The sequence below is a fragment of the Pipistrellus hanaki genome (assembly GCF_964339955.1).
Source record: "Pipistrellus hanaki genome assembly, chromosome: 16".
NCBI lineage: Eukaryota > Metazoa > Chordata > Mammalia > Chiroptera > Vespertilionidae > Pipistrellus > Pipistrellus hanaki.
This window is the reverse complement of record NC_140518.1, coordinates 6,615,159-6,643,060: the sequence shown is the minus strand read 5'-3', so window position 1 is coordinate 6,643,060 and position 27,902 is coordinate 6,615,159. Positions and strand designations below refer to the sequence as shown.

General features: G+C 56.1%; 3 protein-coding genes across 3 annotated transcripts; all 3 read right to left on the bottom strand.

The window, feature by feature from the left end:
• Positions 1-1,839: 1,839 nt before the first annotated feature.
• KRT32 (keratin 32) lies at positions 1,840-9,122 on the bottom strand (the record flags this gene model as incomplete). The annotated part of the gene is made up of 8 exons (XM_084862317.1): positions 1,840-1,987; positions 3,949-4,169; positions 5,095-5,220; positions 5,301-5,462; positions 6,708-6,864; positions 7,021-7,103; positions 7,751-8,257; positions 9,063-9,122. 8 exons carry the CDS (start codon positions 9,120-9,122, stop codon positions 1,840-1,842), a joined length of 1,464 nt encoding a protein of 487 aa, XP_084718443.1.
• Positions 9,123-12,633: 3,511 nt separating this feature from the next.
• KRT35 (keratin 35) lies at positions 12,634-16,679 on the bottom strand (the record flags this gene model as incomplete). The annotated part of the gene is made up of 7 exons (XM_084863726.1): positions 12,634-12,781; positions 13,059-13,279; positions 14,038-14,163; positions 14,441-14,602; positions 14,995-15,151; positions 15,349-15,431; positions 16,230-16,679. 7 exons carry the CDS (start codon positions 16,677-16,679, stop codon positions 12,634-12,636), a joined length of 1,347 nt encoding a protein of 448 aa, XP_084719852.1.
• A 4,587-nt stretch (positions 16,680-21,266) lies between these two features.
• Positions 21,267-24,673, bottom strand: KRT36 (keratin 36; the record flags this gene model as incomplete). Its single annotated transcript, XM_084862316.1, has 7 exons — positions 21,267-21,363; positions 21,776-21,996; positions 22,174-22,299; positions 22,400-22,561; positions 23,096-23,252; positions 23,473-23,555; positions 24,221-24,673. 7 exons carry the CDS (start codon positions 24,671-24,673, stop codon positions 21,267-21,269), a joined length of 1,299 nt encoding a protein of 432 aa, XP_084718442.1.
• Positions 24,674-27,902: the final 3,229 nt, after the last annotated feature.

Here is a 27,902-nt window from a genome sequence, read left to right as displayed (position 1 = left end):
GCTCTCTCCCTGCCTCTCAGCTGTCCTCTCAGCTGTGAAACTTGCTACAATACCCCCCACGCCAATCATGTCATCCCTAGGCTCAAGGCCTGCAACCCTCCCACTGCCTTTAGGATGGAGTCCAGGCTCTTTGTGGGGTAACCAAGGCCCCCCACAGTCTGACCTTCCTACCATTTCAGCTTTATTTCCACTAGTTTGTCACAGGAACCTGCTGCTCTCACCGGGAGGGCCACTTACACGCTTTTACCACCTCTCCCCCACCGCTGACATAACTTCTGCTTTCCTACAGACCCCACACCTATACCTCTCTTTTGCTCCATAGACATCCTATTCCACCTTCCAGGTCAATCTCAGATGCCACCAGCTACATCAAGCGTGTCAAACTCAAAGGCTAACGCGGGCCAAATAAACAAGGCATGTGGCCTGCAGGCTGCGAGTTTGACATGCTTGAGCTACGCTTGAGCTACTTGAAGCCTTCTCTGCTCTCCCCAAGCCAGGACTTTCTCCCGGTCTTTGTCGTGTGTATTCTCTGGAATTTGGCAGTGAGGCAGAGTGGTTAAAATAATGCTGCAGTGGAAGCAGCTAGAACTGGGTCCAAATCTTTGTCCTTGCACGTAGCTTTGGGCAACTGACTAAACCATTCTCTGCACCTCAGTTTCTCATCTCTAAGAGGGGTGGTCATGAAAACTGCATACGTTAATTTATGTAATGTGCACAATACAATATAAGGTGTATCAGAAGTGCTTAGTAAGTGGCAGAAATTGTTATTATTATGTTATTACTAGGCCCTTATTGAGGCATGAGTGAGGCATTACATATACTGGTTCTAGCTCCTTCTCTAATTATTGTAGAAGTGCCCGGATGATGGGGATCTCTTGCACTTTTGGTATCCCCTGGCCCCCAGCAGTCGTTTGCAAATAGTGAGGACTACTTGAGAATATGAATTGGTTGAGCATCTCTGGAGCCTGAAGGACTGTGTTTGGGTCCTGGGCCCGTCACTTACTATATTGTGTGATCTTGAGCAAGATTCTTAACCTCTCTGGGCCTCAGTTTCCTCATTTGTAAAGTGGAGGAAAATAACGATGCCTTTTTCATAGATTGCTGCAAGGATTTAATGGGGTGTTAACAAGGTGTCTGGGGGGTGAGAGCACTACCCCCTGGGTTAACCAGCCCCTGAAGTAGAACCTTCACCTCCCAAGCAATCAGTCAGGATATTATGAATGTATGACCACATTGTACCAGCTGGCATGAGGTTTGGGGTGGGATCATCACAAGAATATTCTCATTTAGAGTATTTTGGCATAAGTTTCCGGCATAATTATCTCCCTCCCCTTTTCATGTTTTTATTACTTGGCTCTGAACCAGTAGCCTGGTTTTAACTGGTTTCTTGCCTGTGGGCCTTTCTGGAAGCCTCTGTGGAAGCAGAGGGGCATCCAACAAATACAGAATGTGTCCACGTTCCTCTTGATGCCCAATGAGCAGCAGTACCGGCTGCTGGACACAGCATCGTAAATGACCAATAAAGAAAGACGTTTGCAGGGCCACTGAGTGCGGCTTTATTTGCCAGTTGACTAAGGACACAGGCTCTTGAGGCAGCAGAGAACTAGAGAACATCAGCAGATTCACCTATGGAGAAGCTGTTCCTAAGCGATGGGGGCCAGGGCGCCCCCTGCAGTATCAGAGCTCCTTGCGGGCAGATGGCCCACCTGGCACTGCTCAGTCTTCCTTGCTGGCTTCGCTCTCTTGGTGGCCGCTGAACCCAGGTCAGGCTTGACCTGCAGAGGCACCAGCTTCCCAGCTCCGGTCCCTCCAGGATCCATCCACCAGCACCGAGGGGCTTCAGAAGCGGCCCGGGGGGCAGGGCACACAAGGCACACAGACAGTATGGGGCACACAGACCGTGTGGGGCACACAGACAGTGCGGGGCACACTGGGCGAGGGCGCACAGGGGGGACACGAGGGAGTGGAGCATGGGTTACAGGGCAACCTGGGGGAGAAAGGCACATGAAGGGGTTAAAAGAGCCGGAGTGGGCAGCAGGTTTTGCCACCAATGCCTCCCAAATCACCCACTGCTCACCTTCTCACTTCCCTGGTCCCACCCTTCATTGGCTTCAGCTATGTGACCCCGTGGGCCTCCTAACTGGTTTCCCGGCCCCACTCTTGCCCCTTCTAACTACTGTCAACTTGGTGGCCAGAGTGATCCTCCATAAACACAAATCTAATCTCTCCCTCCTTAGGACCCTCAGAGGCTCTCATGTGAACTCAGGACAAAGAGCAACTTCCTTCAGTTTAATTGTCACCTCCTCCTTGAAGTCTCACCCTCTCCCCTGGATCTCTCCGCGTCAAATCCCCCTACGGTACCATGAACCTCCTTCTAGAGCAATGTGTGATTATTGTAGTATGATCTCTCTCCCACCTGCATACCTGGCCTAGAGCAGATTCTTAATAATTGATTAAGTGAATTAATCAATATAGAAGAAACGCACGGCAAAGGGGAAAAGAGAGAATAGTCTCAGAGACTGACAGGTGTTGGCTCAGAACCAGAAAGGACATGCTGGATGTTGGATGGACACTGAGTAGCCCAGAGACCAGACAGGCAGCCCCAGACCACATCCAGCTGGAAACGCTGGCACTGTGCTGTCTTTTAATTTGTTGAAATATTTAAAATTAAGAGAATTTCACATTTAGAGAAACCCAGACTCCCGGCTTCCCTTGTACAGTCAGATGATCCAGCAATGCTGCCACTCTCCTGTGATAGAAATGGCGCCGAGGGGTGGTGCCACCCACACTGGACAAGGCCTAGCTCCCTAGTGGTCCACAGTCCTATATGAGCCACGCCACTCAGGTCCGCTAACAGCCTGGTCCTAGGAAAACATTTGACTTTGCGGCTCTTGCCTTGGAGGCTAGATGATGGAAAAGCAAGGGTGAATGTAGAATCAGAAATTACCTGGAACAGTAATCAGCCCCCAGGGGTCCACAGCGTAGCGGTGTCCTGAACACAGACCACCACCCAGCCCCATGATTCTGCCTGCACTGCGGCTGGGGGCGGATGCCACACTGACCTGATTCACACCCCCTCCCCCCACCCTGTTGCTTATTCCTCTGGCCTAGACCATAGCCAGGGCCTCCTGAACAGCGTCCCTGCCCCGTCTCTCCCCCCTCTACTCAGCCCTTCCTCTGCCTGCCATCCGTGGCCTCTTCCTGAGGAGCAGCTGTGAGCACTCACTGACTTGGTCAAGAAATGTTTACTGAGCAACTACTATGTGCCAGGTGCAGGGGGTAAAAATATTTTATATTGTCTCTCAGGTCCAGGTATTTATTTATCCTCTAATGAGGGAGATCCGCGGTTAAGTAAATTCTATCATTTCGTCCTTGAAAGATAGAAAGAAAGAAAGAAAGAAAGAAAGAAAGAAAGAAAGAAAGAAAGAAAGAAAGAAAGAAAGAAAGCCTCCCGTTGCCTATAAAATAAAACCCTCCTTCTCCAGCATGGTCTATATGGCTCTCTATGAACGGTCCCCAACTGACCTTTCCTGTCTGCCTCCCACCCCAGATCATCACATGAAGCTACTTACTGCCCTCCCAGTGCTGAAACCATCCCCCTCCACCCAGAATCATCTCCAGTTGCCTCTCTTCCTGGCTCTCTAAACAGATGGGAACAACTTGAGAGCAGATGCCTTATCATCATCCATCTGGGTCTTTCCCTGGTGCCTGGCACACGCTGGGCCCTTGGAAGGTGTTTGTTGTCTTGGGACGGAGCAGGATCCTCAAGGGGCCAGGATTAGGGAGGGCGGCAGGAACGCCTGCCTGACTTTCTTCAGATCCTATCAGCTTCCTAATCCCTTCTTAATGACACCAGGGTTCTCCCTGACGAGAAGACCCAGTTGCTTCCTATGGCTTCCCCAGCCCTCCCATGCGCCTCCCGGGGCAGCCCCAGCCGGGCCCACGTACTTGCAGTCCTCGCTCTCCAGCAGGCCCCGGTACGTGTTGATCTCACCCTCCAGCCGGGCCCGGACGTCCAGCAGCACCTGGTACTCCTGGTTCTGCCGCTCCAGGTCGCAGCGGATCTCGGCCAGCTGGGCTTCCACGTTGGTGATGAGACACTGTATCTGGGCCAGCTGCGAGCTGTAGCGGGCCTCCGTCTCCGTCAGCATGTTCTCCAGGGAGTCCCTCTGAGCAAAGGAGAAGATTACATAATTATGAGGAACAGATCTATTTGCCATGGCCCGACTCAGGAAGAGCCAAGCCTCTCTTTGGGGTTGAGAATGACCCCTCTCAACCTAAGTCACTGTGGAAACTAAAGCCCAGAACAGGAAAGGGACTTGTTCAAGGTTAAGCAGCTGGTAAGTGAGAGACCAGGGTTTGAACACAGGTCCGTGTGACCCTAAATCCCTATTCCTTCTCCAGCCTTAGTTTGCCTTCTGGCTTTGGGGCTCAGGTCCACCGGGCTCCTTTCCTAAGGCCGTGGTTGGCAAACTGCGGCTCGAGAGCCACATGTGGCTTTTTGGCCCCTTGAGTGTGGCTCTTCCACAAAATGACACAGCCTGGGCGAGTCTATTTTGAAGTAGTGTTAGAAGAAGTTTAAGTTTAAAAAATGTGGCTCTTCAAAGAAATTTCAATTGTTGTCCTGTTGGTGTTCGGCTCTGTGGACGAATGAGTTTGCCGACCACTGTCCTAAGGCATCAACTGGGAATAGTGCTCTTTTACCCTGGCTGCATGTTAGAGTCAGCCAGGCCCAGGAACTCTGATTTCATTCTTCTGGGGAGGAACCTGGGACTTTGGTTCTTTAAACCTTCATAGGTAGGGTGGGAAAGCACGGGTTTGGAAGGGCAGGCTGAACAGAGAACAACATTCTTGAGGAGCCATTTTGACCACAGCCATCTCACTCCTGTCAGATCTGGGACACCCGTTTTATCTCTGAGCTGGGTCCTGGGAGAAACCTCCCTCCAAGGAAGGTCAGCTGGGCAAGCAGCCCTGGTAGCTGAATATGGGCCTCCTCCTCCTCCTCCTTCCAGGATGCTCCGTGCCACCCACACTCGGTGCCACCTGGGAGCCAGAGCTGCGGGAGAGGTGCCCCCTCCCCGCAGGGGCACTCACCAGGCTGTGCTGGGCCTGCAGCTCGATCTCCAGGGTGTTGACTGTTCGTCTCAGATCAATGATGTCCGACTGGTACGTCTGAAGCTGCTCAGAGCTGGTGGCCACCTGCTGGTTAAGCTCCTCCATCTGCAGGGGGGGAGACAGAAGAGGTTGGCAGAGCCTTCGTGGGGGACACTGGGGCAGCCGCCCACTGGCGAGAGGCCCACCTGCGTGTTGAACCATTCCTCCACGTCCCTGCGGTTGGTCTCCACCACCGTCTCATACTGACACCGCATCTCCTCCAGCATCCTGGTCAGGTCCACAGGGGGCGCAGCGTCCACCTCGATGTTAAGGCGGTCCCCAAGCTGGCACCGGAGGGTGCCAACTTCCTGAAAAGGAGCAAGAGCCCCAGGCAAGTGTGAAGATGTGGGATTCGGGGCTCACCTCCCAGGCGATATGGAAAGACAGAACAAGAGGTGCTAAAGATCTCTACATTGGAGGGCCCCCGGAGGACTGCCATCTGCTCTGGAGTATCCTGAGGGTCTCTGGCTCCAACCGGATGCCCTCGTGATGGGGGAAGCACTCCAGCTAACCACCTCCTTTCACACATGAGCATCAGGGTTCATTCCATGCCTTTAAGCTAAGATGGGAGCTCGTGGGCCTGCATCCCCGGCCACCCTTCCCGCGTGTCCATCTGGAGAGCGGGGCAGCAAAAGCCTGGCCTCACTTGGTTCAAGGCCAAGTCAGAGCAGGCGCCCCCGCCAAGGAGAGAAAGTTGTCAGGAGTGCATAGCACCTCATTAGCGGCTTCTCGGTTCAGGTCCCGGTTCCCTGATTAGGTGGGGTGAGTCAGGTGCCTTAGGGCACTTGGCAAGGCATGGTGACAAGCTGTTGCTTTACACTTAAGCCTAAGGAACCCGGCCAGGATTCAGAGACACTTGTTCTTTCCAGTGCCAAGTCAAGAGGTTGAGAGTCAACACAGGGAAGGAGGGAAAAGCACCAGAGCTCAGTGGGCGTTCAGCACGCAGGCGCCCTGGGGGGAAGAGGGGGGAGGTGTTAGGGGATTCCCACCAGGACCTGCAGGAGAGGAGCAAGAGCCACAAAAGGCTGACCTGAGGCTCATGGATTAAGTCTATTCAATGCAAACAGAAGAGAGGAAGGAAGAGGAGGATGGGGACAGAAGGAAGGAAACCACTGCGGTTCAATCCCCCTGAGAAGACATGGGGGCACCCAGCAGTCCAGCCTCGCAGACACGGGCAGGTGAGGGTTCCAGAACACAACCCCCATGGTTCCAGTGCACCCCCCACCCCCACTGGAACTTGGCTTTCGAGAGAAAAACAAATGCAGTGGAAAGGCACCTGGCAGTCACGCAAGCCCAGGGAATGCAGAGAAGATAGTCCTTCTGAGCACCGACCAAGGGACAGGTGTTTCAAGCCCCAGATATCACTGAATTCTCAAACAACCCTGTCTGGTCATGTTGCTCCCAGGTATAGATAAGGAGGCTCAGAAAGGTTAAACATCGGGCAAAGTCACAGAAACAATACGGGGCAGGCCTGGGACTTCCAACTCACATTGTTCCGACCCAAAGCCCCACGTACTTCCCACGTTCTGCGTCTGCCTGACTTCTGGGCTCACCTCCTCGTGGTTCTTCTTGAGGCAGAGCAGCTCCTCCTTCAGGGACTCCACCTGGGCCTCCAGGTTGGCCTTGCACAGGGTCAGCTCGTCCAGGATCCTGCGCAGCCCGTTGGTGTCAGCCTCCACCAGCTGCCGCAGGGCCAGCTCCGTCTCATACCTGCACAAGGACAGGGTTGGCAGTGAGGGGTGGGTACAGAAATCAGGGGAATCTTTCAACGGCTGGCACTTTTCCAGCTCTCTGTGAAGGTAATGGAAAGCTGCCCCCACGCATGTGCAGGGGGGAGAGGGCGCCCATCCCCAGGGCCAAACTCACTTGGTCCTGAAGTCGTCGGCAGCCAGCTTGGCATTGTCGATGTGCACCACCATCCTGGCATTGTCTGCCTTGGTGCACAGAACCTGCAGGCCAAAGCCCACAGAGGGGGTCAGTCCAGGGTAAGAACCCAGCGAGGAGAGGACGGTAGCTGAGGGGCTCAGCAGCCTAGCAGTCATCCCTACAGAAGCCCCTCCTCCCGGGAGCTCTGGGGGGTACTCAGTGAACTGCTCGTCCATAGAGACATGAGATTTATTCCTTAAGCCCCTGGGTCTGCATAAATCCAAACACCCCATTTTGGATACAATGAGCAATACGGAAGGAAAGGCTCTCATTAAGTCTGAGGTCATTCATGTGACAGAAGGGTCCTTCATCAGCACTAACATTTACCGATCCACCCACCCCCACCCCGTTCCAGGGGCTGTGCTAAGCACTTGACCTGCATCCACTCAGGAAATCTTCTTGGCAGCTCCATTAGGTAGGACCATTCTACAGATGGGGAAACCGAGGCCCAGGGAAGGGAAGGGACCTCCTAAAGTCGTGCAATGAAGACTGCATCCCAGGCCCCTTTCCACGTTAAGGGCTCTGGCTGAGTGCTCCAATTATGAGACAATCCCATGCCCTGGGGAAGTCTCTTCTCCCTGAACATAGCTGGTAAATGACGAGATTCAAATCTAGAATGCCCGCTGTCCCGGTTTCCTCCCCAGGGAGACTGTTTGCCGCTTGCCCTCACCTTCTGCTGGAGTTCCTCAATGGTCCTGAAATACGACTGGTAGTCAGGACACATGGTGGGCACTTGCGACTGGCAGGCCTCCTGGATCTTGCTCTCCAGGCTGGCGTTCTCCTGCTCCAGCTGCCGCACCTTCTCCAGGTAGTTGGCCAGCCGGTCGTTGAGGAACTGCATGGTCTCCTTCTCGCTGCCGTTGAAGGTCCCTTCACAGAACCAGCTGCAGGTCCCCATGGTGCTGGAGATGCCAGCGGGTGGCCGGCTGCCGCTGGGTCGGCAGGAGCTGGATAGGTAGGTCTTGGAGAGGCAGCTGGCCGGCCGGTGGGTGGTGGGCATGCATACGGAAGGCACACAAGGCATGGGCTGGCAGACATAGCCCATGCACAGCTCGGGCCGGCAGCTCATGCTGCTGGAGCAGACAGAGGCCTGGGGGCAGCTCTTGGTGGAGATGGGTGGGCAGTTGGGTGCCGTGTTGGGGAGGCCCCTTCTCTCAGCTGCAGCTACCTGGATCGTCTACATCTACAGACCCCCTCTGGGGCCTTTTATCCCCTTGGAGTGAGGGGGCTCGCCCTAGAAAGAGGTGTTGATGTGTACACTCGGCCTCCTAGGAAGCTGCTAATTAATTTGTAATTTGGTTTCCAATAAGCAGTTCCTTTCCTCATAAAAGAGGCCAAGCTTGTCATTTGGCTAAAGCAGGCCTCCTGTCATTGATCACCAGGGGAGAGTTTCCGGACACATCTTCAAAGGATCGACTCTGTGCTGGGCCCTCATTACCAGGGCGGAGTCGCCAGGAGACCACGGCGGCCTGGCCCTGTGCCACCCACGGCCTGGCCCCCCGCACCCCTGCCTGCTCCAGCCCTGAGAAAGGCCCCTTCTGTGGGCCGGCGGGCGCTCCTAGTAATGAGAGCATTCCCTGTGGCTGAGGCCTGGCCCCTGAAGGAGGAAGTGTGTGGGTGACAGAAGCTGCATCGATACTGGCAGCGGTAGAAATCCAGGGAGGTGGGGAAGAGAACCTCTGAGGCTTCAGAGCACCGATCATCTTCAAAGAAATAATATCTGGGGCAAGAGAACAAACTCAAGTCAAAAAGCCTTAAGAGCCAGGGACAGCCTTTCAGCTGGACACTGCTGAGAAAGATGAGGGAACACCGCTCTCGGAGAAAACCTTCAATGTCATGGACATCTCCGTGAGGCGGATGCTCAGTCTTGGTCATCTCTGGATCCACCCTTTCATTGCTCACTGCCCCACGCACAGAGTTGTCCAGTTCGATTCTCGTTTGCTGAGACGGAGGTGTTCAGCTGGCACCAGCTCTGCTCTCACTTTCTGCAATGGTGGGCAGGGAGGGCTCGTCAGGGCCTCCGAGTCGGGGGCAGGGGGCATCAGCTCCCTTGAGAAGTGACACTTGGCAGCCCTGGGATGAGCTACACCAGGAGATGGGGAGCAGGTATCTCCAATCCTAGGAGCCTGGGACATTCCTTAAGAATGCAACAGGGGAGACCCGTGGTTTCAGTCCTTGCGTGTAATACCCGCCAGCTCGAACACGTCACGTGTAATGTGTGCATGTGATATAGCCACGTCTTATTTCTTCATCTTCTCAACGTAACATTGGAGTATAAGCACTTGCCTTGTTTTTCACAAATTTCTAGAAGTATTGGTGAAGAAGCAGGGGAGAGAAAACCCCACCTAGCTCTATTCCCAGAATTCATTGCCTAAGAAAAGTCAAGATAGAGATTATTACCTTCTAATTTGCTGTGTGATCTTGGGAAAGTCACTTTACCTCTCTGGGCCTCTGTTTCCTCATGCAAATAGAAAAGGTTAGGTTAGCCCAGCCACGTGGCTCAGTGGTTGAGCGTCAACCTATGAACCAGAAGGTCACAGTTCAATTCCAGGTCGGGGCACTCGATTCCCAGTGTGGGGTGTGCAGGAGGCAGCCTAACAATGATTCTCTCTCATCATTGATGTTCTTATCTCTCTCTCCCTCTCCCCCTTCCTCTCTGAGGTCAATAATTTTTTTTTTAAGTACACCATGGGTATCAGACAGCACTAAGGTTGGCATCAGAGGCATCCTGAGCCCCTCAACTCCCAGGGGCCTTGCCAGCAGGGCTCCCACTGGCTGCTCACTGGAATCACGTGCAGAGCTTTCATAAACCCCAACACCAGGCCTGTTCCAGGATTTCAGGATTTCAGACCTGGCATCCATGTGTTTTAAAAGCATCAGCCTTGGCCAAGGCTGAGGACCTCTGGCCAAGTGGAAACAGCTTTACAATGGAAAATCACAAGCTAATAAAGTAGACAGTAATGCTTTCTGCACAGGGCCACACAGGATCTGGTGCGCTCCATCTTGGAGGGAGTTAGGGTAGGTTTGGAAGAGGCTTGTACCACAAAGAATGAAGTAAGAGTGTGGGTTGTGCGAAACAGTCAACCCAAGCTGTGCGGTCGAGGGAGGGTGCATGTACCGCTTCCTGACTGTGGATTCTCCCACTAACTTTGCTCCGAGTGGCTAATAAGTCATCTCCCTACTTACCCACTTTGGCTGGCCTGGTTTGCCCTGGGCATTGCTGCTTGGAAGGAAAACTCAGAAGTGAAACCATGGGCAGGAAAAAGGTGGGTGCCCACATTCAGAGCAACCCAGGCATCCAGCTAGAATAGAGTCCACAATAATTACTAGCCAGTTTTCAAATGCTAGCATTAGGGACCTTCCTGCATAGTCAATGTCATATTCTCTTTTATTGATGATGTAACTGAGACCTACACCTGCGAAAGCTCCCACAGGCAGTAAGTGGGGCCGGGATTTGAACTCAAGTTAGTCTGGCTTGTGTTTGGAGCCCACATTCATCATTCTTGCCAGGGGTCTTATCCAGCATCTAGAAGGGTTCAGGAATCTGGAGAAGGGCTGTGGTAAATTAATAAAGAATTCAGAGGCAAAGCATAATTTTGGAAGGCATTTTGGGGAGTCAGAGGAGACTTAGCTAAAGAAACCAAGTCCTCCCTGTTTCAGGACCCCTTGCTCTTTATTAACACAAATTGTTCTAAGGCAAGGTAGATATACACATCAAAGGTCAATACAGAGGCATTGTTGGATTGGGGGAACTGCCTATGGCTGTTCAGGTGTTTGGCCAGCAGGAGGCAGTAACATGTAGATTGAAATGCCCTCAGCTGTCTGGCAGCAAGCTTCCTTTTCAGGTTTAGGAAAATGCACTCAGCCATTCCAGATGATTCAGCCCTGCTGACATGCTAGAATTAGCTTCCGGCAATTCTAACACCATGGCCCTCTGTCACTGGCCTCCTCCTACTGATGAATTAGGAAGGAAAAGAGACAGAGAGTGGGATCCTTCCTGTCCCATCCCAAGGCCTCCCTCCGATGTCCTGTCAATCCTGTCTTTGGCACCTAACACACCACCTGACCCAGGAAGGTGCTCAGAAAGGGTTTGTTGAATGAACTAAATGATCCTGAGACCTTCGTCCTGTTTGGATGGCTAAGCCATTCCAAGAAGCCCAGAGCTGAGGGGGTGCAGAATGTCAGGAGTGAGGGGGCTGGAGAACTGAAGCCCCAGACCCACCTTTCCAGGAGATTGGAAAGGGGAGGATTCTAAAATCGAATCAGGGTGAACTATGCTCCGCATCCTTAAAGAGGTGTGTGTGGTGCGGAGGGGTCCTCAGCGTTACCTTAGTCAGCATTTTCCCCAATCTGTTTTCTACCTTGAGTGTTGCTCTAACTCTCTTACCATCACTGAAGCTCTTCAGCATGTGCTCTTGGCACCTTATAAAGAGCACATGGCCATCTGGGGCCCAGCCCCCTTCCTTTCCATCTCAGAAAGCTTGCCTTCATCATTCTCCACTTCCCATTGGCATTGATGGAACTTGGAGCCTGCCTGGTCTGTTGGGAGAGGACATTCTGGGCCCAACTGAGAGCTTTTGGGTCAAAATGCTGGGAGCTCCTACTTTCCTGTTGAAATGCTTTGGTACCCATGGTTGGCCTTATCAGATGTCAAGGGCACACAAGATGGTGATGAGCTTCTTAAAGGGCTAGAATCTCTGAATTATGGGTGGGAGTCACGGTGGCTGTCTCACTCTCGGATCTCGTGCTTTGGATGGAGGGTGGGTTTTCAGGGGGCTTGTTGGAGTGGGGCGGGGGGCTGTGTAAAAAGGCTGCAGTGGAAGAGGGGGTTGATTGAAGCACGCTCCTGGAAGTACCCTGGTGTGGTACTTCATATGGCTGCTCTTAGGAGGACCACAGACATGAGCTAATGAAGTGGCCTGAGATGCTTTCCATTGCACTGGCCGCAGTTTTATTCTCCTCCTCTGAGCTCCCAGGGTGATCGTGTATACTGAATAGTAGGGAGGAGGGTCTGGTGACATCTGCCACCGCTCTGGACTCTTGGAGAAAGGTCTTCATCAGGAAAGCTGAACAATAAGCCCCACTGTAGACCTCTACCCACCCCAAAAAGGAGCACAGGGACCCTGTCATCCCCAGCATCATGGCCAAGCATGCCCATTCATCTGCCCAAGAGTCACCCCTCTTCACACAGCAGAGACACAAACCAACAAATTGGACTGGTGCTACTTAGGCATCGGGAGCCAGAGCAAATGCACTTTATTGTTCTGAATCCCTCTGTTGCATTTCAGATCCCACTGGAACAGCACCCAGAAGGAAATGCTGACCCAAGAGGCAGCCTGAGCACAGAGACCCTGGCACCCATTGAAATGACGAGGAGTTGAGGCCTTTGAGAGCGGCCAGCCTTCGTGGCAGGCTCTGAGAAACTTCATGGCATATATTTGTGGTGAGGCCCTGTGCTCTGCATGAGAAGGGATTAGGGCTCTAGGGTTAGGGTTAACTAGAGGCCAACTAGTCCTAGAGACAGTGGCCTTGGCTTTCTGGGCCTAGGCACCCTCAGAACCGGCCTCCTGGGCAGGGCACACAAATGGGGCGGGGGCTGCAGGTCGTGCGGGCTGTGCCAGGACCACAGGAGGCCACGGGGAGACAGGGGAGGCATGACTTGGAGGGTGAGGGTTCCGGAGCACACGGGTTACAGGGCAGCCTAGGAGAAAGAAGAAGACCAGATTAGTATGATTTTTCCAATTGCTGTTTTCCATTACCCAGAGTAACCTAAAAATCACCTAGACCTGCCCCATTATTTTTTCCAAAAGGAGAACAGAGGCAAGGGAAGAAAAGAGATTCGCCCGGGTCATGTGATGAATTTGTAACAAGACCAGAAGGAAACCCGGGGCTCCTGGCTGGGCTCTTCCCAGGCACCGTGCTGTCTCCCCAGAACTGTGCGGACTGCGTTCAGAAGATGAGAGCGCAGTGGTACTCACTTGCAGTCCTCGCTCTCCAGCAGGCCCCGGTACGTGCTGATCTCACCCTCCAGCCGGGCCCGGACGTCCAGCAGCACCTGGTACTCCTGGTTCTGCCGCTCCAGGTCTCCCCTGATCTCGGCCAGCTGGGCCTCCACGTTGGTGATCATGCACTGCATCTGGGCCAGCTGCGAGCTGTAGCGGGCCTCCGTCTCCGCCAGGGTGGATTCCAAAGCATCTCTCTGTGAGGACAAGGGTTGTGTAGGGAGGAGGAAGGTTAGAGGTCAGAGGAGGAGCAAAGAAGATGCACCCAATCCATCTGGGTCTCACGGAGGCCTCGGAATCCCAGAACCGAAGCCCAGAGAATCACTTGGAGCCTGGATGAACCATAACCAGACGTCTCTCTTGAGATGAGCCAGTTAGCCCCTCTAGACAACTTGGTCTAAAATGACCTAAAAATGATATCTCTGGCCCTCGTTGGTTTGGCTCAGTGGATAGTCAGCCTGTGGACCAAAGGTTCCTTGATTTGATTCCAGTCAAGGGCACGGACCTCGGTTGCATGCTCCACCCCGGCCCGAGCCCTCGTCAGGGCTCATGCAGGAGGCAACCAATTGATGTGTTTCTCTCACATCGCGATGTTTCTCTCTGTCGTTCCCTCTCTCCCACTCTCCCTAAAAATCAATGGGGAAATATCCTCATGTGAGGATTAACAAGAAAAACAAACAAATAAAAAAAATAATATCTCTGAGTAACAGATAATTACTCAGAAAGAATCTGCTTCCACAAATACAGGAGCTACTGCCTGGACATGTCGGTTGCCACAGCCTCCTCTTGAACCACTGGGGCATTTGTGAATGGGGGCTGGGCTCTCGTTCCCTCTTCTCTGCACAGAAAATCTCTGATGCTTAAGAACTTGACCATGAGCCTGTGTGGTCAGAGCATGGAAATCAGGGGGCTCACGGGCAGCTAGGCTTGGTCCCCAGCAGCCTCAGGACCTCACCATGCTCTGCTGGGCCTGCAGCTCGATCTCCAGGGAGTTGACCGTGCGCCTCAGCTCGATGATCTCCGCCTGGCAGGTCTGAAGCTGCTCCGAGCTGGACACCACCTGCTGGTTCAGCTCCTCGGTCTGAAACATACACACCCGGGACCTGGTCAGGATCGCTGGGGACACAGCTCCTGAGGTCCTCAGAAGATCATGAGCTGAGAAGGACCTTCCAGATTACCCAGCCCAAACTATTCATTTCAGAGGACGTGGTTGCTCAGACCACGGCCACCTGCCCAAGGTGCATGTGGAGATCAAAGCAGAGCTGGGACTCAAACTCGGAGCTCTTGATGGGGAGCCCCCAGGTCACTCCTGTGTGACCCACGGTGTGTCTCTGTGGCTGACTGCTTCCAGGACATACCTGGGTGTTGAACCAGTCTTCAGCATCCCGGCGGTTATTCTCCACCAGGGTCTCGTACTGGCACCTCATCTCATCCAGAACACGATTCAGGTCCACAGGCGGGGCAGCGTCCACCTCAACATTGAGCCGGTCACCAAGCTGGCAGCGCAGTGAGTTTACTTCCTGTGGCATAGACCAAGGTCAGCACTAACTTTCCCACTGGCTGCCCCATCACCCTCCCCATCACTGCATCTGCTCCCCTGTGCTCAGCTACTTCCCATGCTCACCTGCTCCCCATGCTCACCTACTCCCTTCATTCATCTACTCGCCATGCTCACCTGCTCCCCATGCTCACCTACTCCCCTATGCTCACCTGCTCCCCCATGCTCACATTCTCCCCATGCTCACCTACTCCCCCATGCTTACCTCCTGCCCTTGCTCACCTGCTCCCCATGCTCACCTACTCCCCCATGTTCACCTCCTCCCCTTGCTCACTACTCCCCATGCTCACCAGATCCCCATGCTCATCTTCTCCCCATGCTCCCCTGCTCCCCTGCTCACCTCCCCATACTTACCTCCTCATGGTTCTTCTTGAGGCAGAGCAGCTCCTCCTTCAGGGACTCCACCTGGGCCTCCAGGTCGGCCTTGCACAGGGTCAGATCGTCCAGGATCCTGCGCAGCCCGTTCATGTCCGACTCCACCAGCTGCCTCATGGACACCTCCATCTCGTACCTGGCAGGCACGTAACAGGGCACCTGAAGCTGCATTTCTGTTTTATGTCCAAGTCACATTTCACCCCAGACTGGCCAGGTGCTGTGTGCCCACCTTAACGCCTCAGTGACTTAGTGCAGCCAAAACCCTGGGTTTGGGCATCACCAGTGTCCAGTATCACCCACCCCCCTCAACCAGGGGGCAAGCAAGACTCTCACTTGGTCCTGAAGTCGTCCGCGGCCAGCTTGGCATTGTCGATCTGCACAACCAACCGGGCGTTCTCCGCCTTGGTGCACAGGCTCTGGGGGCGGGGGAGAAGGAAGAGTTACTTCAGTAAGAGAAAGGACATTCTGCTGGCCGGAGCACCCCAAAGCTGGCATGAGCTGCCGTTGGAGAAAGGGCAGCTCCCATCCCTGGACTCCTGGCAGCTGAGGCTCCATGAAGGCTTATGGGCCTGCTGCATGGATCAGGGCAGGAAACCGCGAGGGCCCCTTCCGATGCAGTCATCTGTGACCTGTCACCCGGAATAGAGGGGCGGCATAGAGATGCTGCAGGAAAGACCCGCATGGTGGCTTCCTCTTCTCTCTCTATCGCCCAGGCTACAGGGACCCTTCTCAGAAGCCAGCTGATGTTCAGGGGATGTGAGCTGGGCCAGAAGGAAACTTCTGACAGGCCTTTTCTTTCCTGAATCAGTTATAGGAAACCTGCCCTGTACCAACACATCAAATTCAATCCCCTTACTTTAAAGGAGGAGGAGAAAGAGGAGAAGGAGGGGGAGGAGGAGGAGAGTTGAGTTATGGTGTTAAAAGTCATACAACCAATTAGTCCATAGAGTCATGTTCAGACTCTGGCTCCACTAACTGCCAGCAGGACCACTTAGAATAAGTCACTTAACCAGCCTGAGCCTCAGTGTTCTCATCTGTTAAATGGGCTGGTGATAGATTCCAGGGAGGAGCAAGTGAGGCCACCGTGTGGACATGCTCTGTGACCTCTGAAGTGCCCCAGGGGCACTGGGCCGCCACCACAGATGTCCTGGCTTCCAGTCCAGTGCTGGTGGCACCAGCCTCCTGAGCCGCCGACGCCGCTCTAAGCCCCTCACCTTCTTCTGCAGCTCCTCGATGGTCCGGAAGTGGGACTGGTAGTCGGGGCACAGGTAGGGCACCTGCTGCTCGCACCACTCGCGGATGCGGCCCTCCAGGCTGGCGTTCTCCCGCTCCAGCTGCCGCACCTTCTCCAGGTAGCTGGCCAGGCGGTCATTGAGGAACTGCATGGTCTCCTTCTCGCTGCCCGTGAGGACGCCCTCCCCGAACCAGCCCCCGCCCACGCTGTAGCTGGCGGCGAAGCCCCCTGACGGGAGGCAGAGCGCCGGGAGGCAGCTGGCCACCCTGCAGCTGCCCCGGCCCGGCCCGGCGGAGCAGGCGGAGAAGCTCCGGGCCCCGCGGGACAGGCTCGGGAGCTTGCAGGAGCTGCTGGAGTACACGGCCGACACGCGGGGCGGGCCCTTGAGAGACCCCGAGGAGAAGCCGGGCTTGAGGCATTTGGAAGCCATGGCCTCCGCACCAGGATGCGAGTGACGGAGCTTCAAGGCTGGACTCCCCCGATGCAGAGACGCAGCAGCTCCTCGCCCCGGGTTTATATCTCGGCCCCCGTGGGCGTTGGTCTTTACAAAGTGTCTTCTCCTCGTAAAGTCAATACCACTTTCTACCAGAACCCCTCATTAACTGCTCTTTAGCTTCTTGTGAACATGGCTCGGCCTCGTAAAAAAGGAGCCCCGTTGGACGGGCGGCTACGTTGAGACTCATCCCCACCGCCCCGCGCTGCTGGCAAGACCCGGTCTCCCTCAGTTCTTCAAAGGGGCCTGTCATCAGAGCCCAGACCTCAGCCTCCTGGGTAAGAGGTGTGGGAGTCCAGCTACGGCCTTGACTTTCTCCGGCTTTGTCTTCTTTTATGGGCCAGGGGAGTCCGGGAGGCCTCTGGGCGTTGGAAAGGCAAGTCTGGTCGTTGCAAGAAGGCCTGGCCTCAAGCCCAAGCAAGACACAGAAAACTCTAGAACAGCTCAGGAAGTAGGACTACGGGAGCCAACAATGGCTGTTTCCCCGGGATGGTTCTGGTTTTAGTGCTGAAAGTCTCTGATCCTCAGGAACCTCTCCATCCTGGGCAAAAGGGTTCAGGTGGTCACCCCGGACACAGCAGAGCCTGGATGACCACATCCCCACTCCCTCCGTGCCAGGAAGTCCGTTCTGGCTGTGCAGCCTCTGCTCCAGCCAAGATGACTACCAGTTGGCTAACTGGGCACCTGCCCCACGTAAAGAGGGTGCCAGCCAGACCCTGGTTGGAAAATGGAGAAGCCTTCTCTTCTGGTTGTGGGCCAGGCGGAGTGGCCCTGCCTCCCAGGCCTCCTCCGAAGGCTCAGAGAGCCTGGCCTTCGGCATTGATCTCTGCTACAGGAGTGGTGGGCGGATGCCCAGGAAGCTGGACAGGGGTGGGTTATCTGCCCAGAAAATCCAGTCTGCCGGGCAAGTGGGGCCTGGAAGAGGGCCTGGGAGCTGAGCAAGAGGGCAGGTGTTGCTGAGGAGGGGCCTCGTCAGGGAGGCCAATGGGACTTGCCTTCTGTTCTGCCCTGTGGTCTGGGTCCTGCTTACTCTTCTCGGGGTCCCATCAGGAGAACGGCCATGGGCTGAGCACCAGCAGCCTTCCCGGCAGGGCACTCGGTGCTTTCCTAGGTTGGTTATCACCGAATCCTCATGGTGCCCTGTAAGCCGAGCTTGTTACCCCCTCTCCAAGCTGAGAAAACCAGGACCCAGGGGCGATGGAAGCTTGCCAATGGCACCCACTCCTGACAGGCAGAACCCAGATGCCAACCCGAGTCTGGCCTGGCTGTCTCCACCACACCACCAGCCTCCACCGCAGCTCCGAAATCCGGTCCTGGATCGCCTCCTGTGGCCGGGCTCTGGAGAAAGGAAAGGACAGAATGGGGTGGACTCCACAAGAGGATGGCCCACAGCCCCTGGTGTCCCAGGAGATGCAGCTCAGCATCGTGGCTCCCTGTGAACTCTGGGGGTTCGAATCCCAACCCTGCCACATGCCAACTCTTTCCTCTCTCTATTTCCTCCTCTGTAGGCCGGGAGGAAGATAGACCTGCTTCCTAGAGCTGCTCTGAGGATAACCTAAGTGTGAAGCTTCTGGAACAGCACCTGCTCATGGTTCATGCTCAGCAAAGGAAGCTGCTGACTGCTGGTCTCCACGCTAGTGGAGTCTTGTTGAAGTCACCCCTCAATAGCACAGCTGTCACTAGGGAGTGCGGACGGTTTCTGAGCACACAGGCAATCATCCCACGGGCCAGGTGCAAGTGTTCTGGGCCCTCAGAGCTTCCATGAGTCACCACACCCTTCCCACACCCGGGGGCCTGGTGTGACCAGCACCCACCCAGCGCTATCCCAGCACCTCCATTGGCTGCCTCAGCCTCTTCCTCCCTGGAAATCCATGCCCCGGTGCAAGGACACACCTGAGCTGAGAACCTGGCTGCACCTGCTTGCGTGTTTGTGCTTCCCACCCAGGTGAGGACAGGGCTCCACCCAAGCCGTGCTAAGCCGCAGCCTCCTGGAGCCACCCAGGAGCCCGGAGAAGCTCCAGCAGTGGAGGCCAGCAAGCCACATGCTGTTTATACAGCCCTGAGGCTCCCATGGGTTCCCAGGCAGGGCTCCACACCTGTGCTCCCTGGAAGGGGTTTCTCTCTCCCACATGGTCCTTGTAATAATAAGCTAGTGGTACCAGCCATCGTTCACTGAGCACTGAGCACTGAGCACCTGCCGGGCTCTGGGCTGAGCTCTCTCCAGGCGTTCTCTCATTCACTCCTCACAACAACCCCATGAGATTGGCATCACCAATATCCCCATTTAATAGATGAATAAACTGAGGCTGGGATGTTTCAGGAGCCTGCCTCCTGCTCCAGCCCTGCTGTACTCTACCAGCTCAGAACACTCCTGGCAGTGACTAGTGGTTGACCTGTTGGCCCTCCATTCGATGGTATCCTCAAATTGTGTTGTGTTTCAGCCCTATCTTCCCAGGGAGAATGTACATTCTTGGGGACAAGGAATGACCTGGTACTTCTTTTGAAACCTCTACAGTGTCAAGCACAGTGCTGGGCTTCTAGATGTCTCAACATACATGAATGAATGAATGAATCAGTCAATCAAAGAATCAATAAATTAATGCTTTGCCCATGGTGAATTGTGCTAAGCAAGGAAGTAAAAAAAAAAAAAAAAAAAAAAGGATTTTGAGAGGAAGGGAGCCTAGAAAAGGAGGGAATGAAGAAAGGAGGAGAGAAAAGTGAGTAGAGAACTGAGAAAGATACACAGTACTTCCAACGTCAGTCTTACATCCTTACGCTTACAGATGAGGAAACTGAGACTTAGTGATAAAAGATTAGGCATCTCTGTGGAGGTGGGCAGCACCTGCTCAGACGAACCAGCCCCTCTGGCAGAGAACAGTGTTCTCTGGGCCAAAAGCCATTCTGCCCAAAGGGAGACAGGCCCGTGAGCCAATTCACTGCCGCGCCCGTGTCCAGTCCACAGTGTTGAGCTCTGGTGTGCACACTGCTTAGTGATTTAAACTGGAACTCAGTTGGAGGTGTATGTGAGGGTGAGAGTAAGAAGGGGTTCCTTAATCAACACAGACTCTAAACAATTTAATGAAACGCTAGACAAGGCTACCTAAATAAAGCACCCATGACCCCCAGGGCTGTCTGGGTGCATGGCAGGAGGCTGTGAATTCCCTCTGCAGACTGTAGAGAGTGCATAAAAAGGGAACGAGGCCGGAGACAAAGCAGGCATGAGGGCCTCAGACTTCTCCCAGGCCAGGCGCCTCAGTCGGAGGGAAGCAGGTCCTGGCATGGTTAGGCTCCATGCTCAGATGGGCACGGCTCAGCCAGCAGCATCCAGGGCGCTTTGAACGCGGCCCCATTGTGAAGTTTCCACCACACACACACACACACACACACAAACACACACACACACGGGCTCTGTAGGCAGTGTTGTGGACATGAGTTCACCTCCCACCTTCATACCCCAAGGCACTCCAAATCCCCTCCCAGGGTCGGCTGGCCCAGCCTGGCAGTCGGGAATTTGCCTCTCTCTGGCTGGTCCTGGAACCCCCTCTCCTAAACTGTCCCTGTGCCAGGTCTGAGGGTGGGTGAGCAGGGAAAAGGGTGCCAGGCCAGGGAGAAGCTAAAGGGAAGGGAGAGAGAACCCCCAGGTAACCCCCAGATCCCGGCAGGACTGCTGAGGAGGACGGGCCCAGGAGCCTTTGCCTCCTCTGTGGCCTCCCTGGGTGGGTACCCACAGGCAGGGCCGACAAGCCTGTGGGTTGTGGCCAGTGCCCATCCTGATTGGGCCAGCGTCTGGGCTCGGGGACCAGGGCCTGAGGTATCCCCGTTACTCAATATTTTTATTTTTATTATTTATTTTTTTCAAAATATATTTTATTGATTTTTTTTATTTTTTTTTACAGAGAGGAAGGGAGAGGGATAGAAAGTTAGAAACATTGATGAGAGAGAAACATCGATCAGCTGCCTCCTGCACACCCCCCACTGGGATGTGCCCGAAACCAAGGTATATGCCCTTGACGGGAATCGAACCCAGGACCCTTCAGCCCGCTGGCTGACGCTCTATCCACTGAGCCAGACCGATTTCTGCTACTCAATATTTTTATTCACCCAGTCACTTCCTATCACCCAGCACCAGCGAAGACAGATCGGACACCAGAACCCACACCTTCGGTGCAACCCCTGACCAAACACCCCCAGAACTAACCACGTGAGAGCAGACAGAGCCGAATTTGCTATGCCAAGAGAACACACTTTATTGGGTACATTTCCAGGGAAACCTAGTGTTGCATGAATGAAAGCAGTGAAACAAAGAAGCACAAGAAGTATTTCGGTAGAAAAAAAAACCCTGCTAGCGGGGAGCCCCTCTAGGGAGGGGGCGTTGTGGAGAGCCGGGAGCCGCAGGGGTGGCCTCCCCGCTGTGGGCCAGGGCTTGCCCTCGGGGCTGGGCAGCTGGGCACGGTGGGCAGGCCTGCTGGTGCTCCTGGGGGGAAAGACTCTCCCGTCTCAGATCTCCTCGGCGCTGGGGCGGATCTAGGTGCACTGGGGAGTCGGGGCGCAGGACATGCCTGAGACGTAGGGAGCTCTGCCAGCAGGCTTGCATTCTGTGGCACACGGGTGGGCGGGCAGCCTGGAGAGATGGAATCGTATCAGGCCAGGCATTGGGACTTGGCACCGACGTCATGTTAACCAGATTTAGGGGATCAAGTGAAACACGTGGGTGACACCAGTGAACGGCCTCAGGCTGTGCCGGGGGCTACAGGGATGAAGACTAGGAACTTCCAGCCAAAACAGTGCTTGGATGGCTTGTCCCACCCCCCACCTCAAACCCCCCAACTCCCCCCTCCATGCCCCGTGAATGACCCAAGTGGGGGGCCGAGAAGAATCTCTCTTAAGAGGCTTCGGCTCTGACCCCTTCATCTGTGCTCTAGCCACTCCCTGGGCTGATGCTGCCAGCCAGGCCCTGGGGGTGGATCTAGATGCACCCTCCCTGGCCCCTCCCCACCACCCAGGCCTGACTCCCCAGGACCCTGGCCACTCACTTGCAGTCCTCGCCCTCCAGCAGGCAGCGGTAGGTGGCGATCTCCGACTCCAGCCGGGCCTTGACGTCCAGCAGCACCTGGTACTCCTGGTTCTGCCGCTCCAGGTCGCAGCGGATCTCGGCCAGCTGGGCCTCCACGTTGCCGATCAGGCACTGCATCTGGGCCAGCTGCGAGCTGTAGCGGGCCTCCGTCTCCTCCAGCGTGCATTCCAGGGAGTTCCTCTGCAGCGGGAAAAAGGAGAGCTGTCAACGGGAGGGGATCCCACCCAGACACCCACGGCCCCGGGACTCCGCATGGCACTGTGATCACGCCCATGGCCGTCTAAGCACCGAGGCTGGCGGGCCGGGGAGCCTGCCTGCCACGAGGGGCCGACAAGCCACCCCGCAGGGGCCACTCACCATGCTGTGCTGGGCCTGCAGCTCGATCTCCAGGGCGTTGACTGTGCGCCTCAGCTCGATGATCTCCGTCTGGCAGCACTGCAGCTGCTCGGAGCTGGACACCACCTGCTGGTTCAGCTCCTCGGTCTGGGGAACGAGAGGCCCAGCGTAGTCAGACCAAAGGAAGTTACTGTGAAGGGTAACCCCGGCCCAGGAGCAGGCGACCCTGGGCTGCCCCGAGCCCCACCTGCGTGTTGAACCAGGCCTCCACGTCTCTGCGGTTGTTCTCCACCAGGGCCTCATACTGGCATCTCATGTCATCCAGGATCTTGTTGAGATCCACCGGGGGCGCAGCGTCCACCTCCACATTCAGCCGGTCCCCGAGTTGGCAGCGGAGTGCGTTGACTTCCTGCAGGGAGCCGGCAAGATGCCAAAAGGTGATGAAAAGGATGCTGGGTGCAGGGGGTGGGGTTCAGCTGAGCTGCATTCCAACCTTCCTCCCTGGTGGCCAGCTGTGTGACATGAAACAGGATACTGAACCTCTCTGAGCCCCCGTCTCTTCCTGGGCTTGGAGCGACCTCCTCAGAGGGCTTGGGAGAGTAAGGGGAGATGGTGCAAGCACCAGGCAAATAGGCCTGTTAGCAGGCATTGCCGTCCAAATGGAGCTTCCATGTTATGGGCAGGAGTGTGGGATCTAGGTGACCTTGGGCAAGAGACTTAACCTCTTTGGGCCTCAGTGTTCTCATCTGTAGAATGGAGCTTATAATAGCATATCCCTCCTGGGATTACGGTAAGGATGAAATGAAGTGCAAAGTTCCTGGCACTCAGTAAGCCAGGAGCCAATGCCAGCTGGAGTTCCAGTGGCGGTTGCCCCAATTGTTATGCCCAAGACCCCCTGCCGCCGGGCGGAAAACATGGGGAGGTCTCATGGCACCAGCCTCACCTCCTCGTGGTTCTTCTTGAGGCAGAGCAGCTCCTCCTTCAGGGACTCCAGCTGGGCCTCCAGGTCGGCCTTGCAAAGGGTCAGCTCGTCCAGGATCCTGCGCAGCCCGTTCATGTCCGACTCCACCAGCTGCCGCAGGCCCAGCTCCGTCTCGTACCTGCACACACAGAGCCCTGTCAGGTCTGCGGCCCAGGAGCCAGGCCCAGGGAGGGCCCTGCCTGCTATCTGGCAGCACAGGGCTCCTTGCCCCTGACCCGGAAGGGATCCGGAGCCCATGCTGTGTTTTCCTCGCACAGTCTCCTTCGGCCTCACCCCTGCCTCCCCGGCTCCCCCAGGCAGGGGAGCAGCACAGAACCCTCCTGGCCAGGCCCGCTCACTTGGTGCGGAAGTCGTCAGCAGCCAGCTTGGCGTTGTCAATTTGCAGGAGCAGCCTGGTGTTCTCGGCCTTGGTCATGAGGATCTGGGGAGCAAGGAGCACCCCGTGAGCTGGAGAAGGCCAGCAGGGTGGGTAGCTCGACTTACAGAGGCCAGGCCTCTAAGTACCACCAGCACCTTCAGCATCTCCAGCCCTGAGCTCTGAGAGAGCCCAGATCTGAAGGGAGGTCAGTCCCAGGAGGGACGTCAGTCCTGGCATCGGCGGCCCCCAGAGAGGCACAGTGGGGCACACCAGGGGGCGTGGAGAGAGCCAGGCCGAGCTGGAGTCGGGCTCTGCACCCAGTGCTGGCAGGCTGTGTGATCTTGGGCAAGGTGAAAATGGGCACTCTACCCGCTCAACTTCAACTTCCTCCTCTATTCAATGGGCCCAGGCAAGCCCATCTCTCCCCGAGGAGGAACCAGTAAGCCACAGAGAGGAGCGTGCCAGGCACAGAGCCCGCGCCCAGGAGGGGGTTGGTGTGTGATGTTGCCCTTCCTATCGCTGAGACAGCGAGACTGGAGGGAGGAACGGCTGGCCACGGGTTACAAGCAACAGAGAGATCTGGGCCCTCCGGGAAACCCAAGGAGAAAAGCTTGCCTTGATGGGAGAGTTCCCTAAGGGCTCCAGTTCCACCCGTGGCCCCGTGGTATGAGGCAGACCCCCTCCAGGGCCCGGGCTGCGGGGCGGGAGAGGGGCCAGGCCCCCGTCACCTTCTGCTGCAGCTCCTCGATGATCTTGAAGTAGGACTGGTAGTCGGGGCAGATGTACGGGATCTGGCACTCGCACCACTCCCGGATCTTGGTCTCCAGCTCCGTGTTCTCCCGCTCCAGCTGCCGCACCTTCTCCAGGTAGCTGGCCAGGCGGTCATTCAGGAACTGCATGGTCTCCTTCTCGCTGCCGTTGAAGGCGCCCTCGCAGAGCCAGACCCCGCTCCCAGCAAAGCCAGAGGGGAAGCACCCGGAGGACAGGCAGGAGCTCGGCAAGCAGCTCCCCAGGCCCGAGAGGCCCAGCCGGCAGGAGGAGGCCGAGCCCGCAGCACCGGCGAGGCCGGAGACCCTGCAGGAGCCCATGGAGCGGACGGGGGGCACCCGAGAGAGCCCGGCCCCTGGGCCGCAGAGGACCTTAATGGACCCAGAGGAGCAGATCGGGGAGCAGGTGGCCATGATGCTAGCAGAGGCAGGTGCAGCTGAGCAAGGAAGCTGGGGTTCTGGGTTCCCCCGGCCTCTCCGGGGCGGTTATATACCCTCTTTGTGGGGTGTTGGCGTGTTACTCTTGGGAAAGCCTAGTCCTTTTCCAGAAAGCTGATCGCATTAGAACGTGACTTTTTGCTGCCCGTCCAGAATTCCCTGCCTTGTAAAAAAAAATTGTTCAGTTGGGTTGGCTAAGTGAGGACTCTCAGCTGTTGTGACTTCGGAGCAGAACATGAATTTTATTGCCTCTTCAAAGACTGTGCACCAGGTCCCATAAACCGGGAGTGGCCTCGCGGATGGCATTTGGTCGCTGCCCTGTCTGCGTGCCTTCCCCTGAGGAGCCCAGCCTGTCCATCTGTCGCCATCACTCCTTGCCCCTGACCTAGGCCTGGGCCACCGGGATGGTGGAAAAGGAGCAAAAAAAAAACACTAAAATTCACAAAACATCTGTTATATGTCTGCCTAGAGTCATTTCACTTCCACCTCACCACAATCCTGGGAAGTGGCCGAAATTGTCTCCATTTTGCCAATGTGGAAACTGAGGCTCAGAATGGTGAGAAAATAAATAAATAAAAACCCGCTCAGGGTAAACAGGCTCTGAGGAAAGAGCCTGGATCTGACACCAGGGCTCTCAGACCCCAACTCCCATGTCCTTGTGGCCCACACAACCAAGGTCAGGTGCCACCATCGGAATTTAGGGATGGGAGGCCCGGGTTCAAATCCTGGCTCTGCTGATAGTCTGCTGAACACATCACTCCCTCTCTGGCCTCCTCAGTGCCTTCATCGTGGCAGGAGTGATCACTGGCCTCAATCAAAAGTCAGAAGGGAACGTGTTTTGAAAACGATCAGGTGCCATGGAGATGTTGGTTAAGCCATGAGCACTGTCTTTGGTGGTTGTTGATGGCTGTGGCCAGCAAAGGATCATGGGAGTGAGCCTGCAAACGGGGGCTGCTTTGGAGGGTAGTTTCCTTTGTGGCCTCCGAGGAGGGTAGACCCAAGACCCCAAGGTGGCCGGCGCTGAGCCCCAGTCCCTGAGCTGGGTCCAGAGATGGCCGATGCAGACTCTCCGGACCGGGAAGGGATAAGAGGAGCAAAGAGCCGCCGGGTAGGTAAGCGAGCATGGGGAGAGGCTGAAGGTTAGGGAGCGAAGGGAAACGCGGCCCCTGCCCCCCCACGCGGGCTTTCCCACGCAGGCCTGCTGTGCCAGGCTGGCGTTTATGGGAGCGTTTATGTGCTTCTGGGGCTGTAATTTACCCTCCTCTTAAACGCTTTACAAGCTTCTCTCTGGAATTACTCAGGAGGCTTGGCTGCGGCGCACAGCACCTCACCCAGAGCAGTGGGCATCCAGTCGAGGTGCCCCATTTTGCACCTGGGGGGCTCCTTCCGGGACTGAGAGCGGGCAGCCAGCCTCCAGAGCCCCGCTGCCTCAGCCATGGTTCCTCCCAGCTGGCCACCTCCTTGGCTCTGCCCCGGGGCCTAGGGCGGGGCGCCTCGGGCTTTCTCAGCCTCAGCCTCAGCGCTGTTGGCATCTCAGACTCTGTAGTTCTCGGTCATGGGGGCGTCCTGGGCACTGTAAAATGTCAGCAGCATCCCTGGCACCCACGGACATGGCGCAGGAGCAGTGCCCTCCGTTGCTGTGACAACTGAACTAGACATGGCCAATGTCCCTGTGGAGGCACAACCGCCTTTGGCTGAGACCCACTGGACTGTCAGGACCGGACTGGGCTCTGTGCAGGCCTTCCATAAGCACCCCCTTTGTTTCCTCGGACTGGGGCAGAGTCCGGTGGGCTCTGGAGCCTCTCAGGCAAGTCCTCAATGCATCCATGCCTCTATGTCCCGAATTTGTGACACGGGCTCGTCCCCCGGGCACCCTTTCCCAAGCCCCCGGAGCTGCTCTTCTCTGCTGGGGCCTCTGGCTGAAGCGGATGCTCTCATTTTTTGTGAAATCCAGACCTGAGGCTGATTCTAGGTCTCTCTCAGGACAGCTGAGTAAGGGGGGTCCTCCGCCCTGGCCGTCCCCTGCTCCGCCGTGCTGCAGGAGGGCTGTGGTGGGCCAGCGCCCCGCAGGGTCTCCTGGGCTGAGCAGAGCACGCACCCCTCCTGAGCAGGTGACCAGCTGCCAGAGAAGGTCTCTCAGCCGCCCTCAGTTTCTGCCTTTCTCCAGGTTGCGGACTTCAAGGCCAATCTCAGAGGCAAGTGTGGAGGGAGCCTCGTGGGAAGAATTCCTGTTTCCTGCGCCCAGAAGCCCGGACCCTCATGGGATGGCGGAGGCCCACGTGGAGCAGAGGCTGCACCTGCATCGGAGGAGAGAGCCCGGACTCACGGGGCCGCTCACCCCAGGACCGCACACTCTCCCTCGCCTGGCCAGCCAGCCCTGGGGAACTCCCACCTGCCCACTGTTCAGTAAGCCAGGGCTGCCTGTGCATCGGGCTTTATATCCAAACCCGGTCCTGGGCTCAGCAAGAGCTCAGGCCCAGCTACGTGCCAGGCTGAGCCTCCGCTTTCCCAAGAGGTGAATCTCTCTCCATCACAGAGCCACGGGGTTGGTAAATAGGACCTCATTTCACAGGTTTAAGAGATCAAAACTGTTCTTAGAGCCCATGCCGTCTGAGCCCCAAATACTGTTTCCAGTATACAAACCGCTCTCCCGGTTCCATGGGACACTGACTCTGAGGCCTGACCCAGCTGTGCCAGGAAATAGCTGCTCCGAGAGGTGGTGGCTGGGCTATGTCCAGGGCTAAAGGGTCCCCATCAGCCACAGCTCTCTGGCCTCTGACCTTTACTCTAGAAGCTTCCAAAAGCTGCCACTCCCACCCCCAACCTCCATCCCACTCTGCCTTGCAGGAGCAGTGCTGGTTTTAGGGCTACCGAGCTGACAGGTTCTCTGCCCACATGGCTGCCGATTCAGGGGCAGGGGAGAGAGGAGATGGTGCTGCAGGAACAGAAAACGGCCTGGCTTTTCAAGTTCGAAGTCAGCCACAGAGCTTGTGGCTCCTTCTTTGGTAAAAGGAGGTCTCCATCCATAAGTGAGTTTACATCCGGAAGCCGAGGCTTTTTGTGGGCAAAGAGCCGAGAGATCAAGCCTGAGTCTCCTTCTGCCCAGCCCTCCAGTGCGATGGCAGCAGGCACAGCCCACCACAGCGTGCCCCGGAGGAAATGGGCTCTCTGAGCAGGGCCCCCCTTTCCCTGCTGCTCTGGGCTG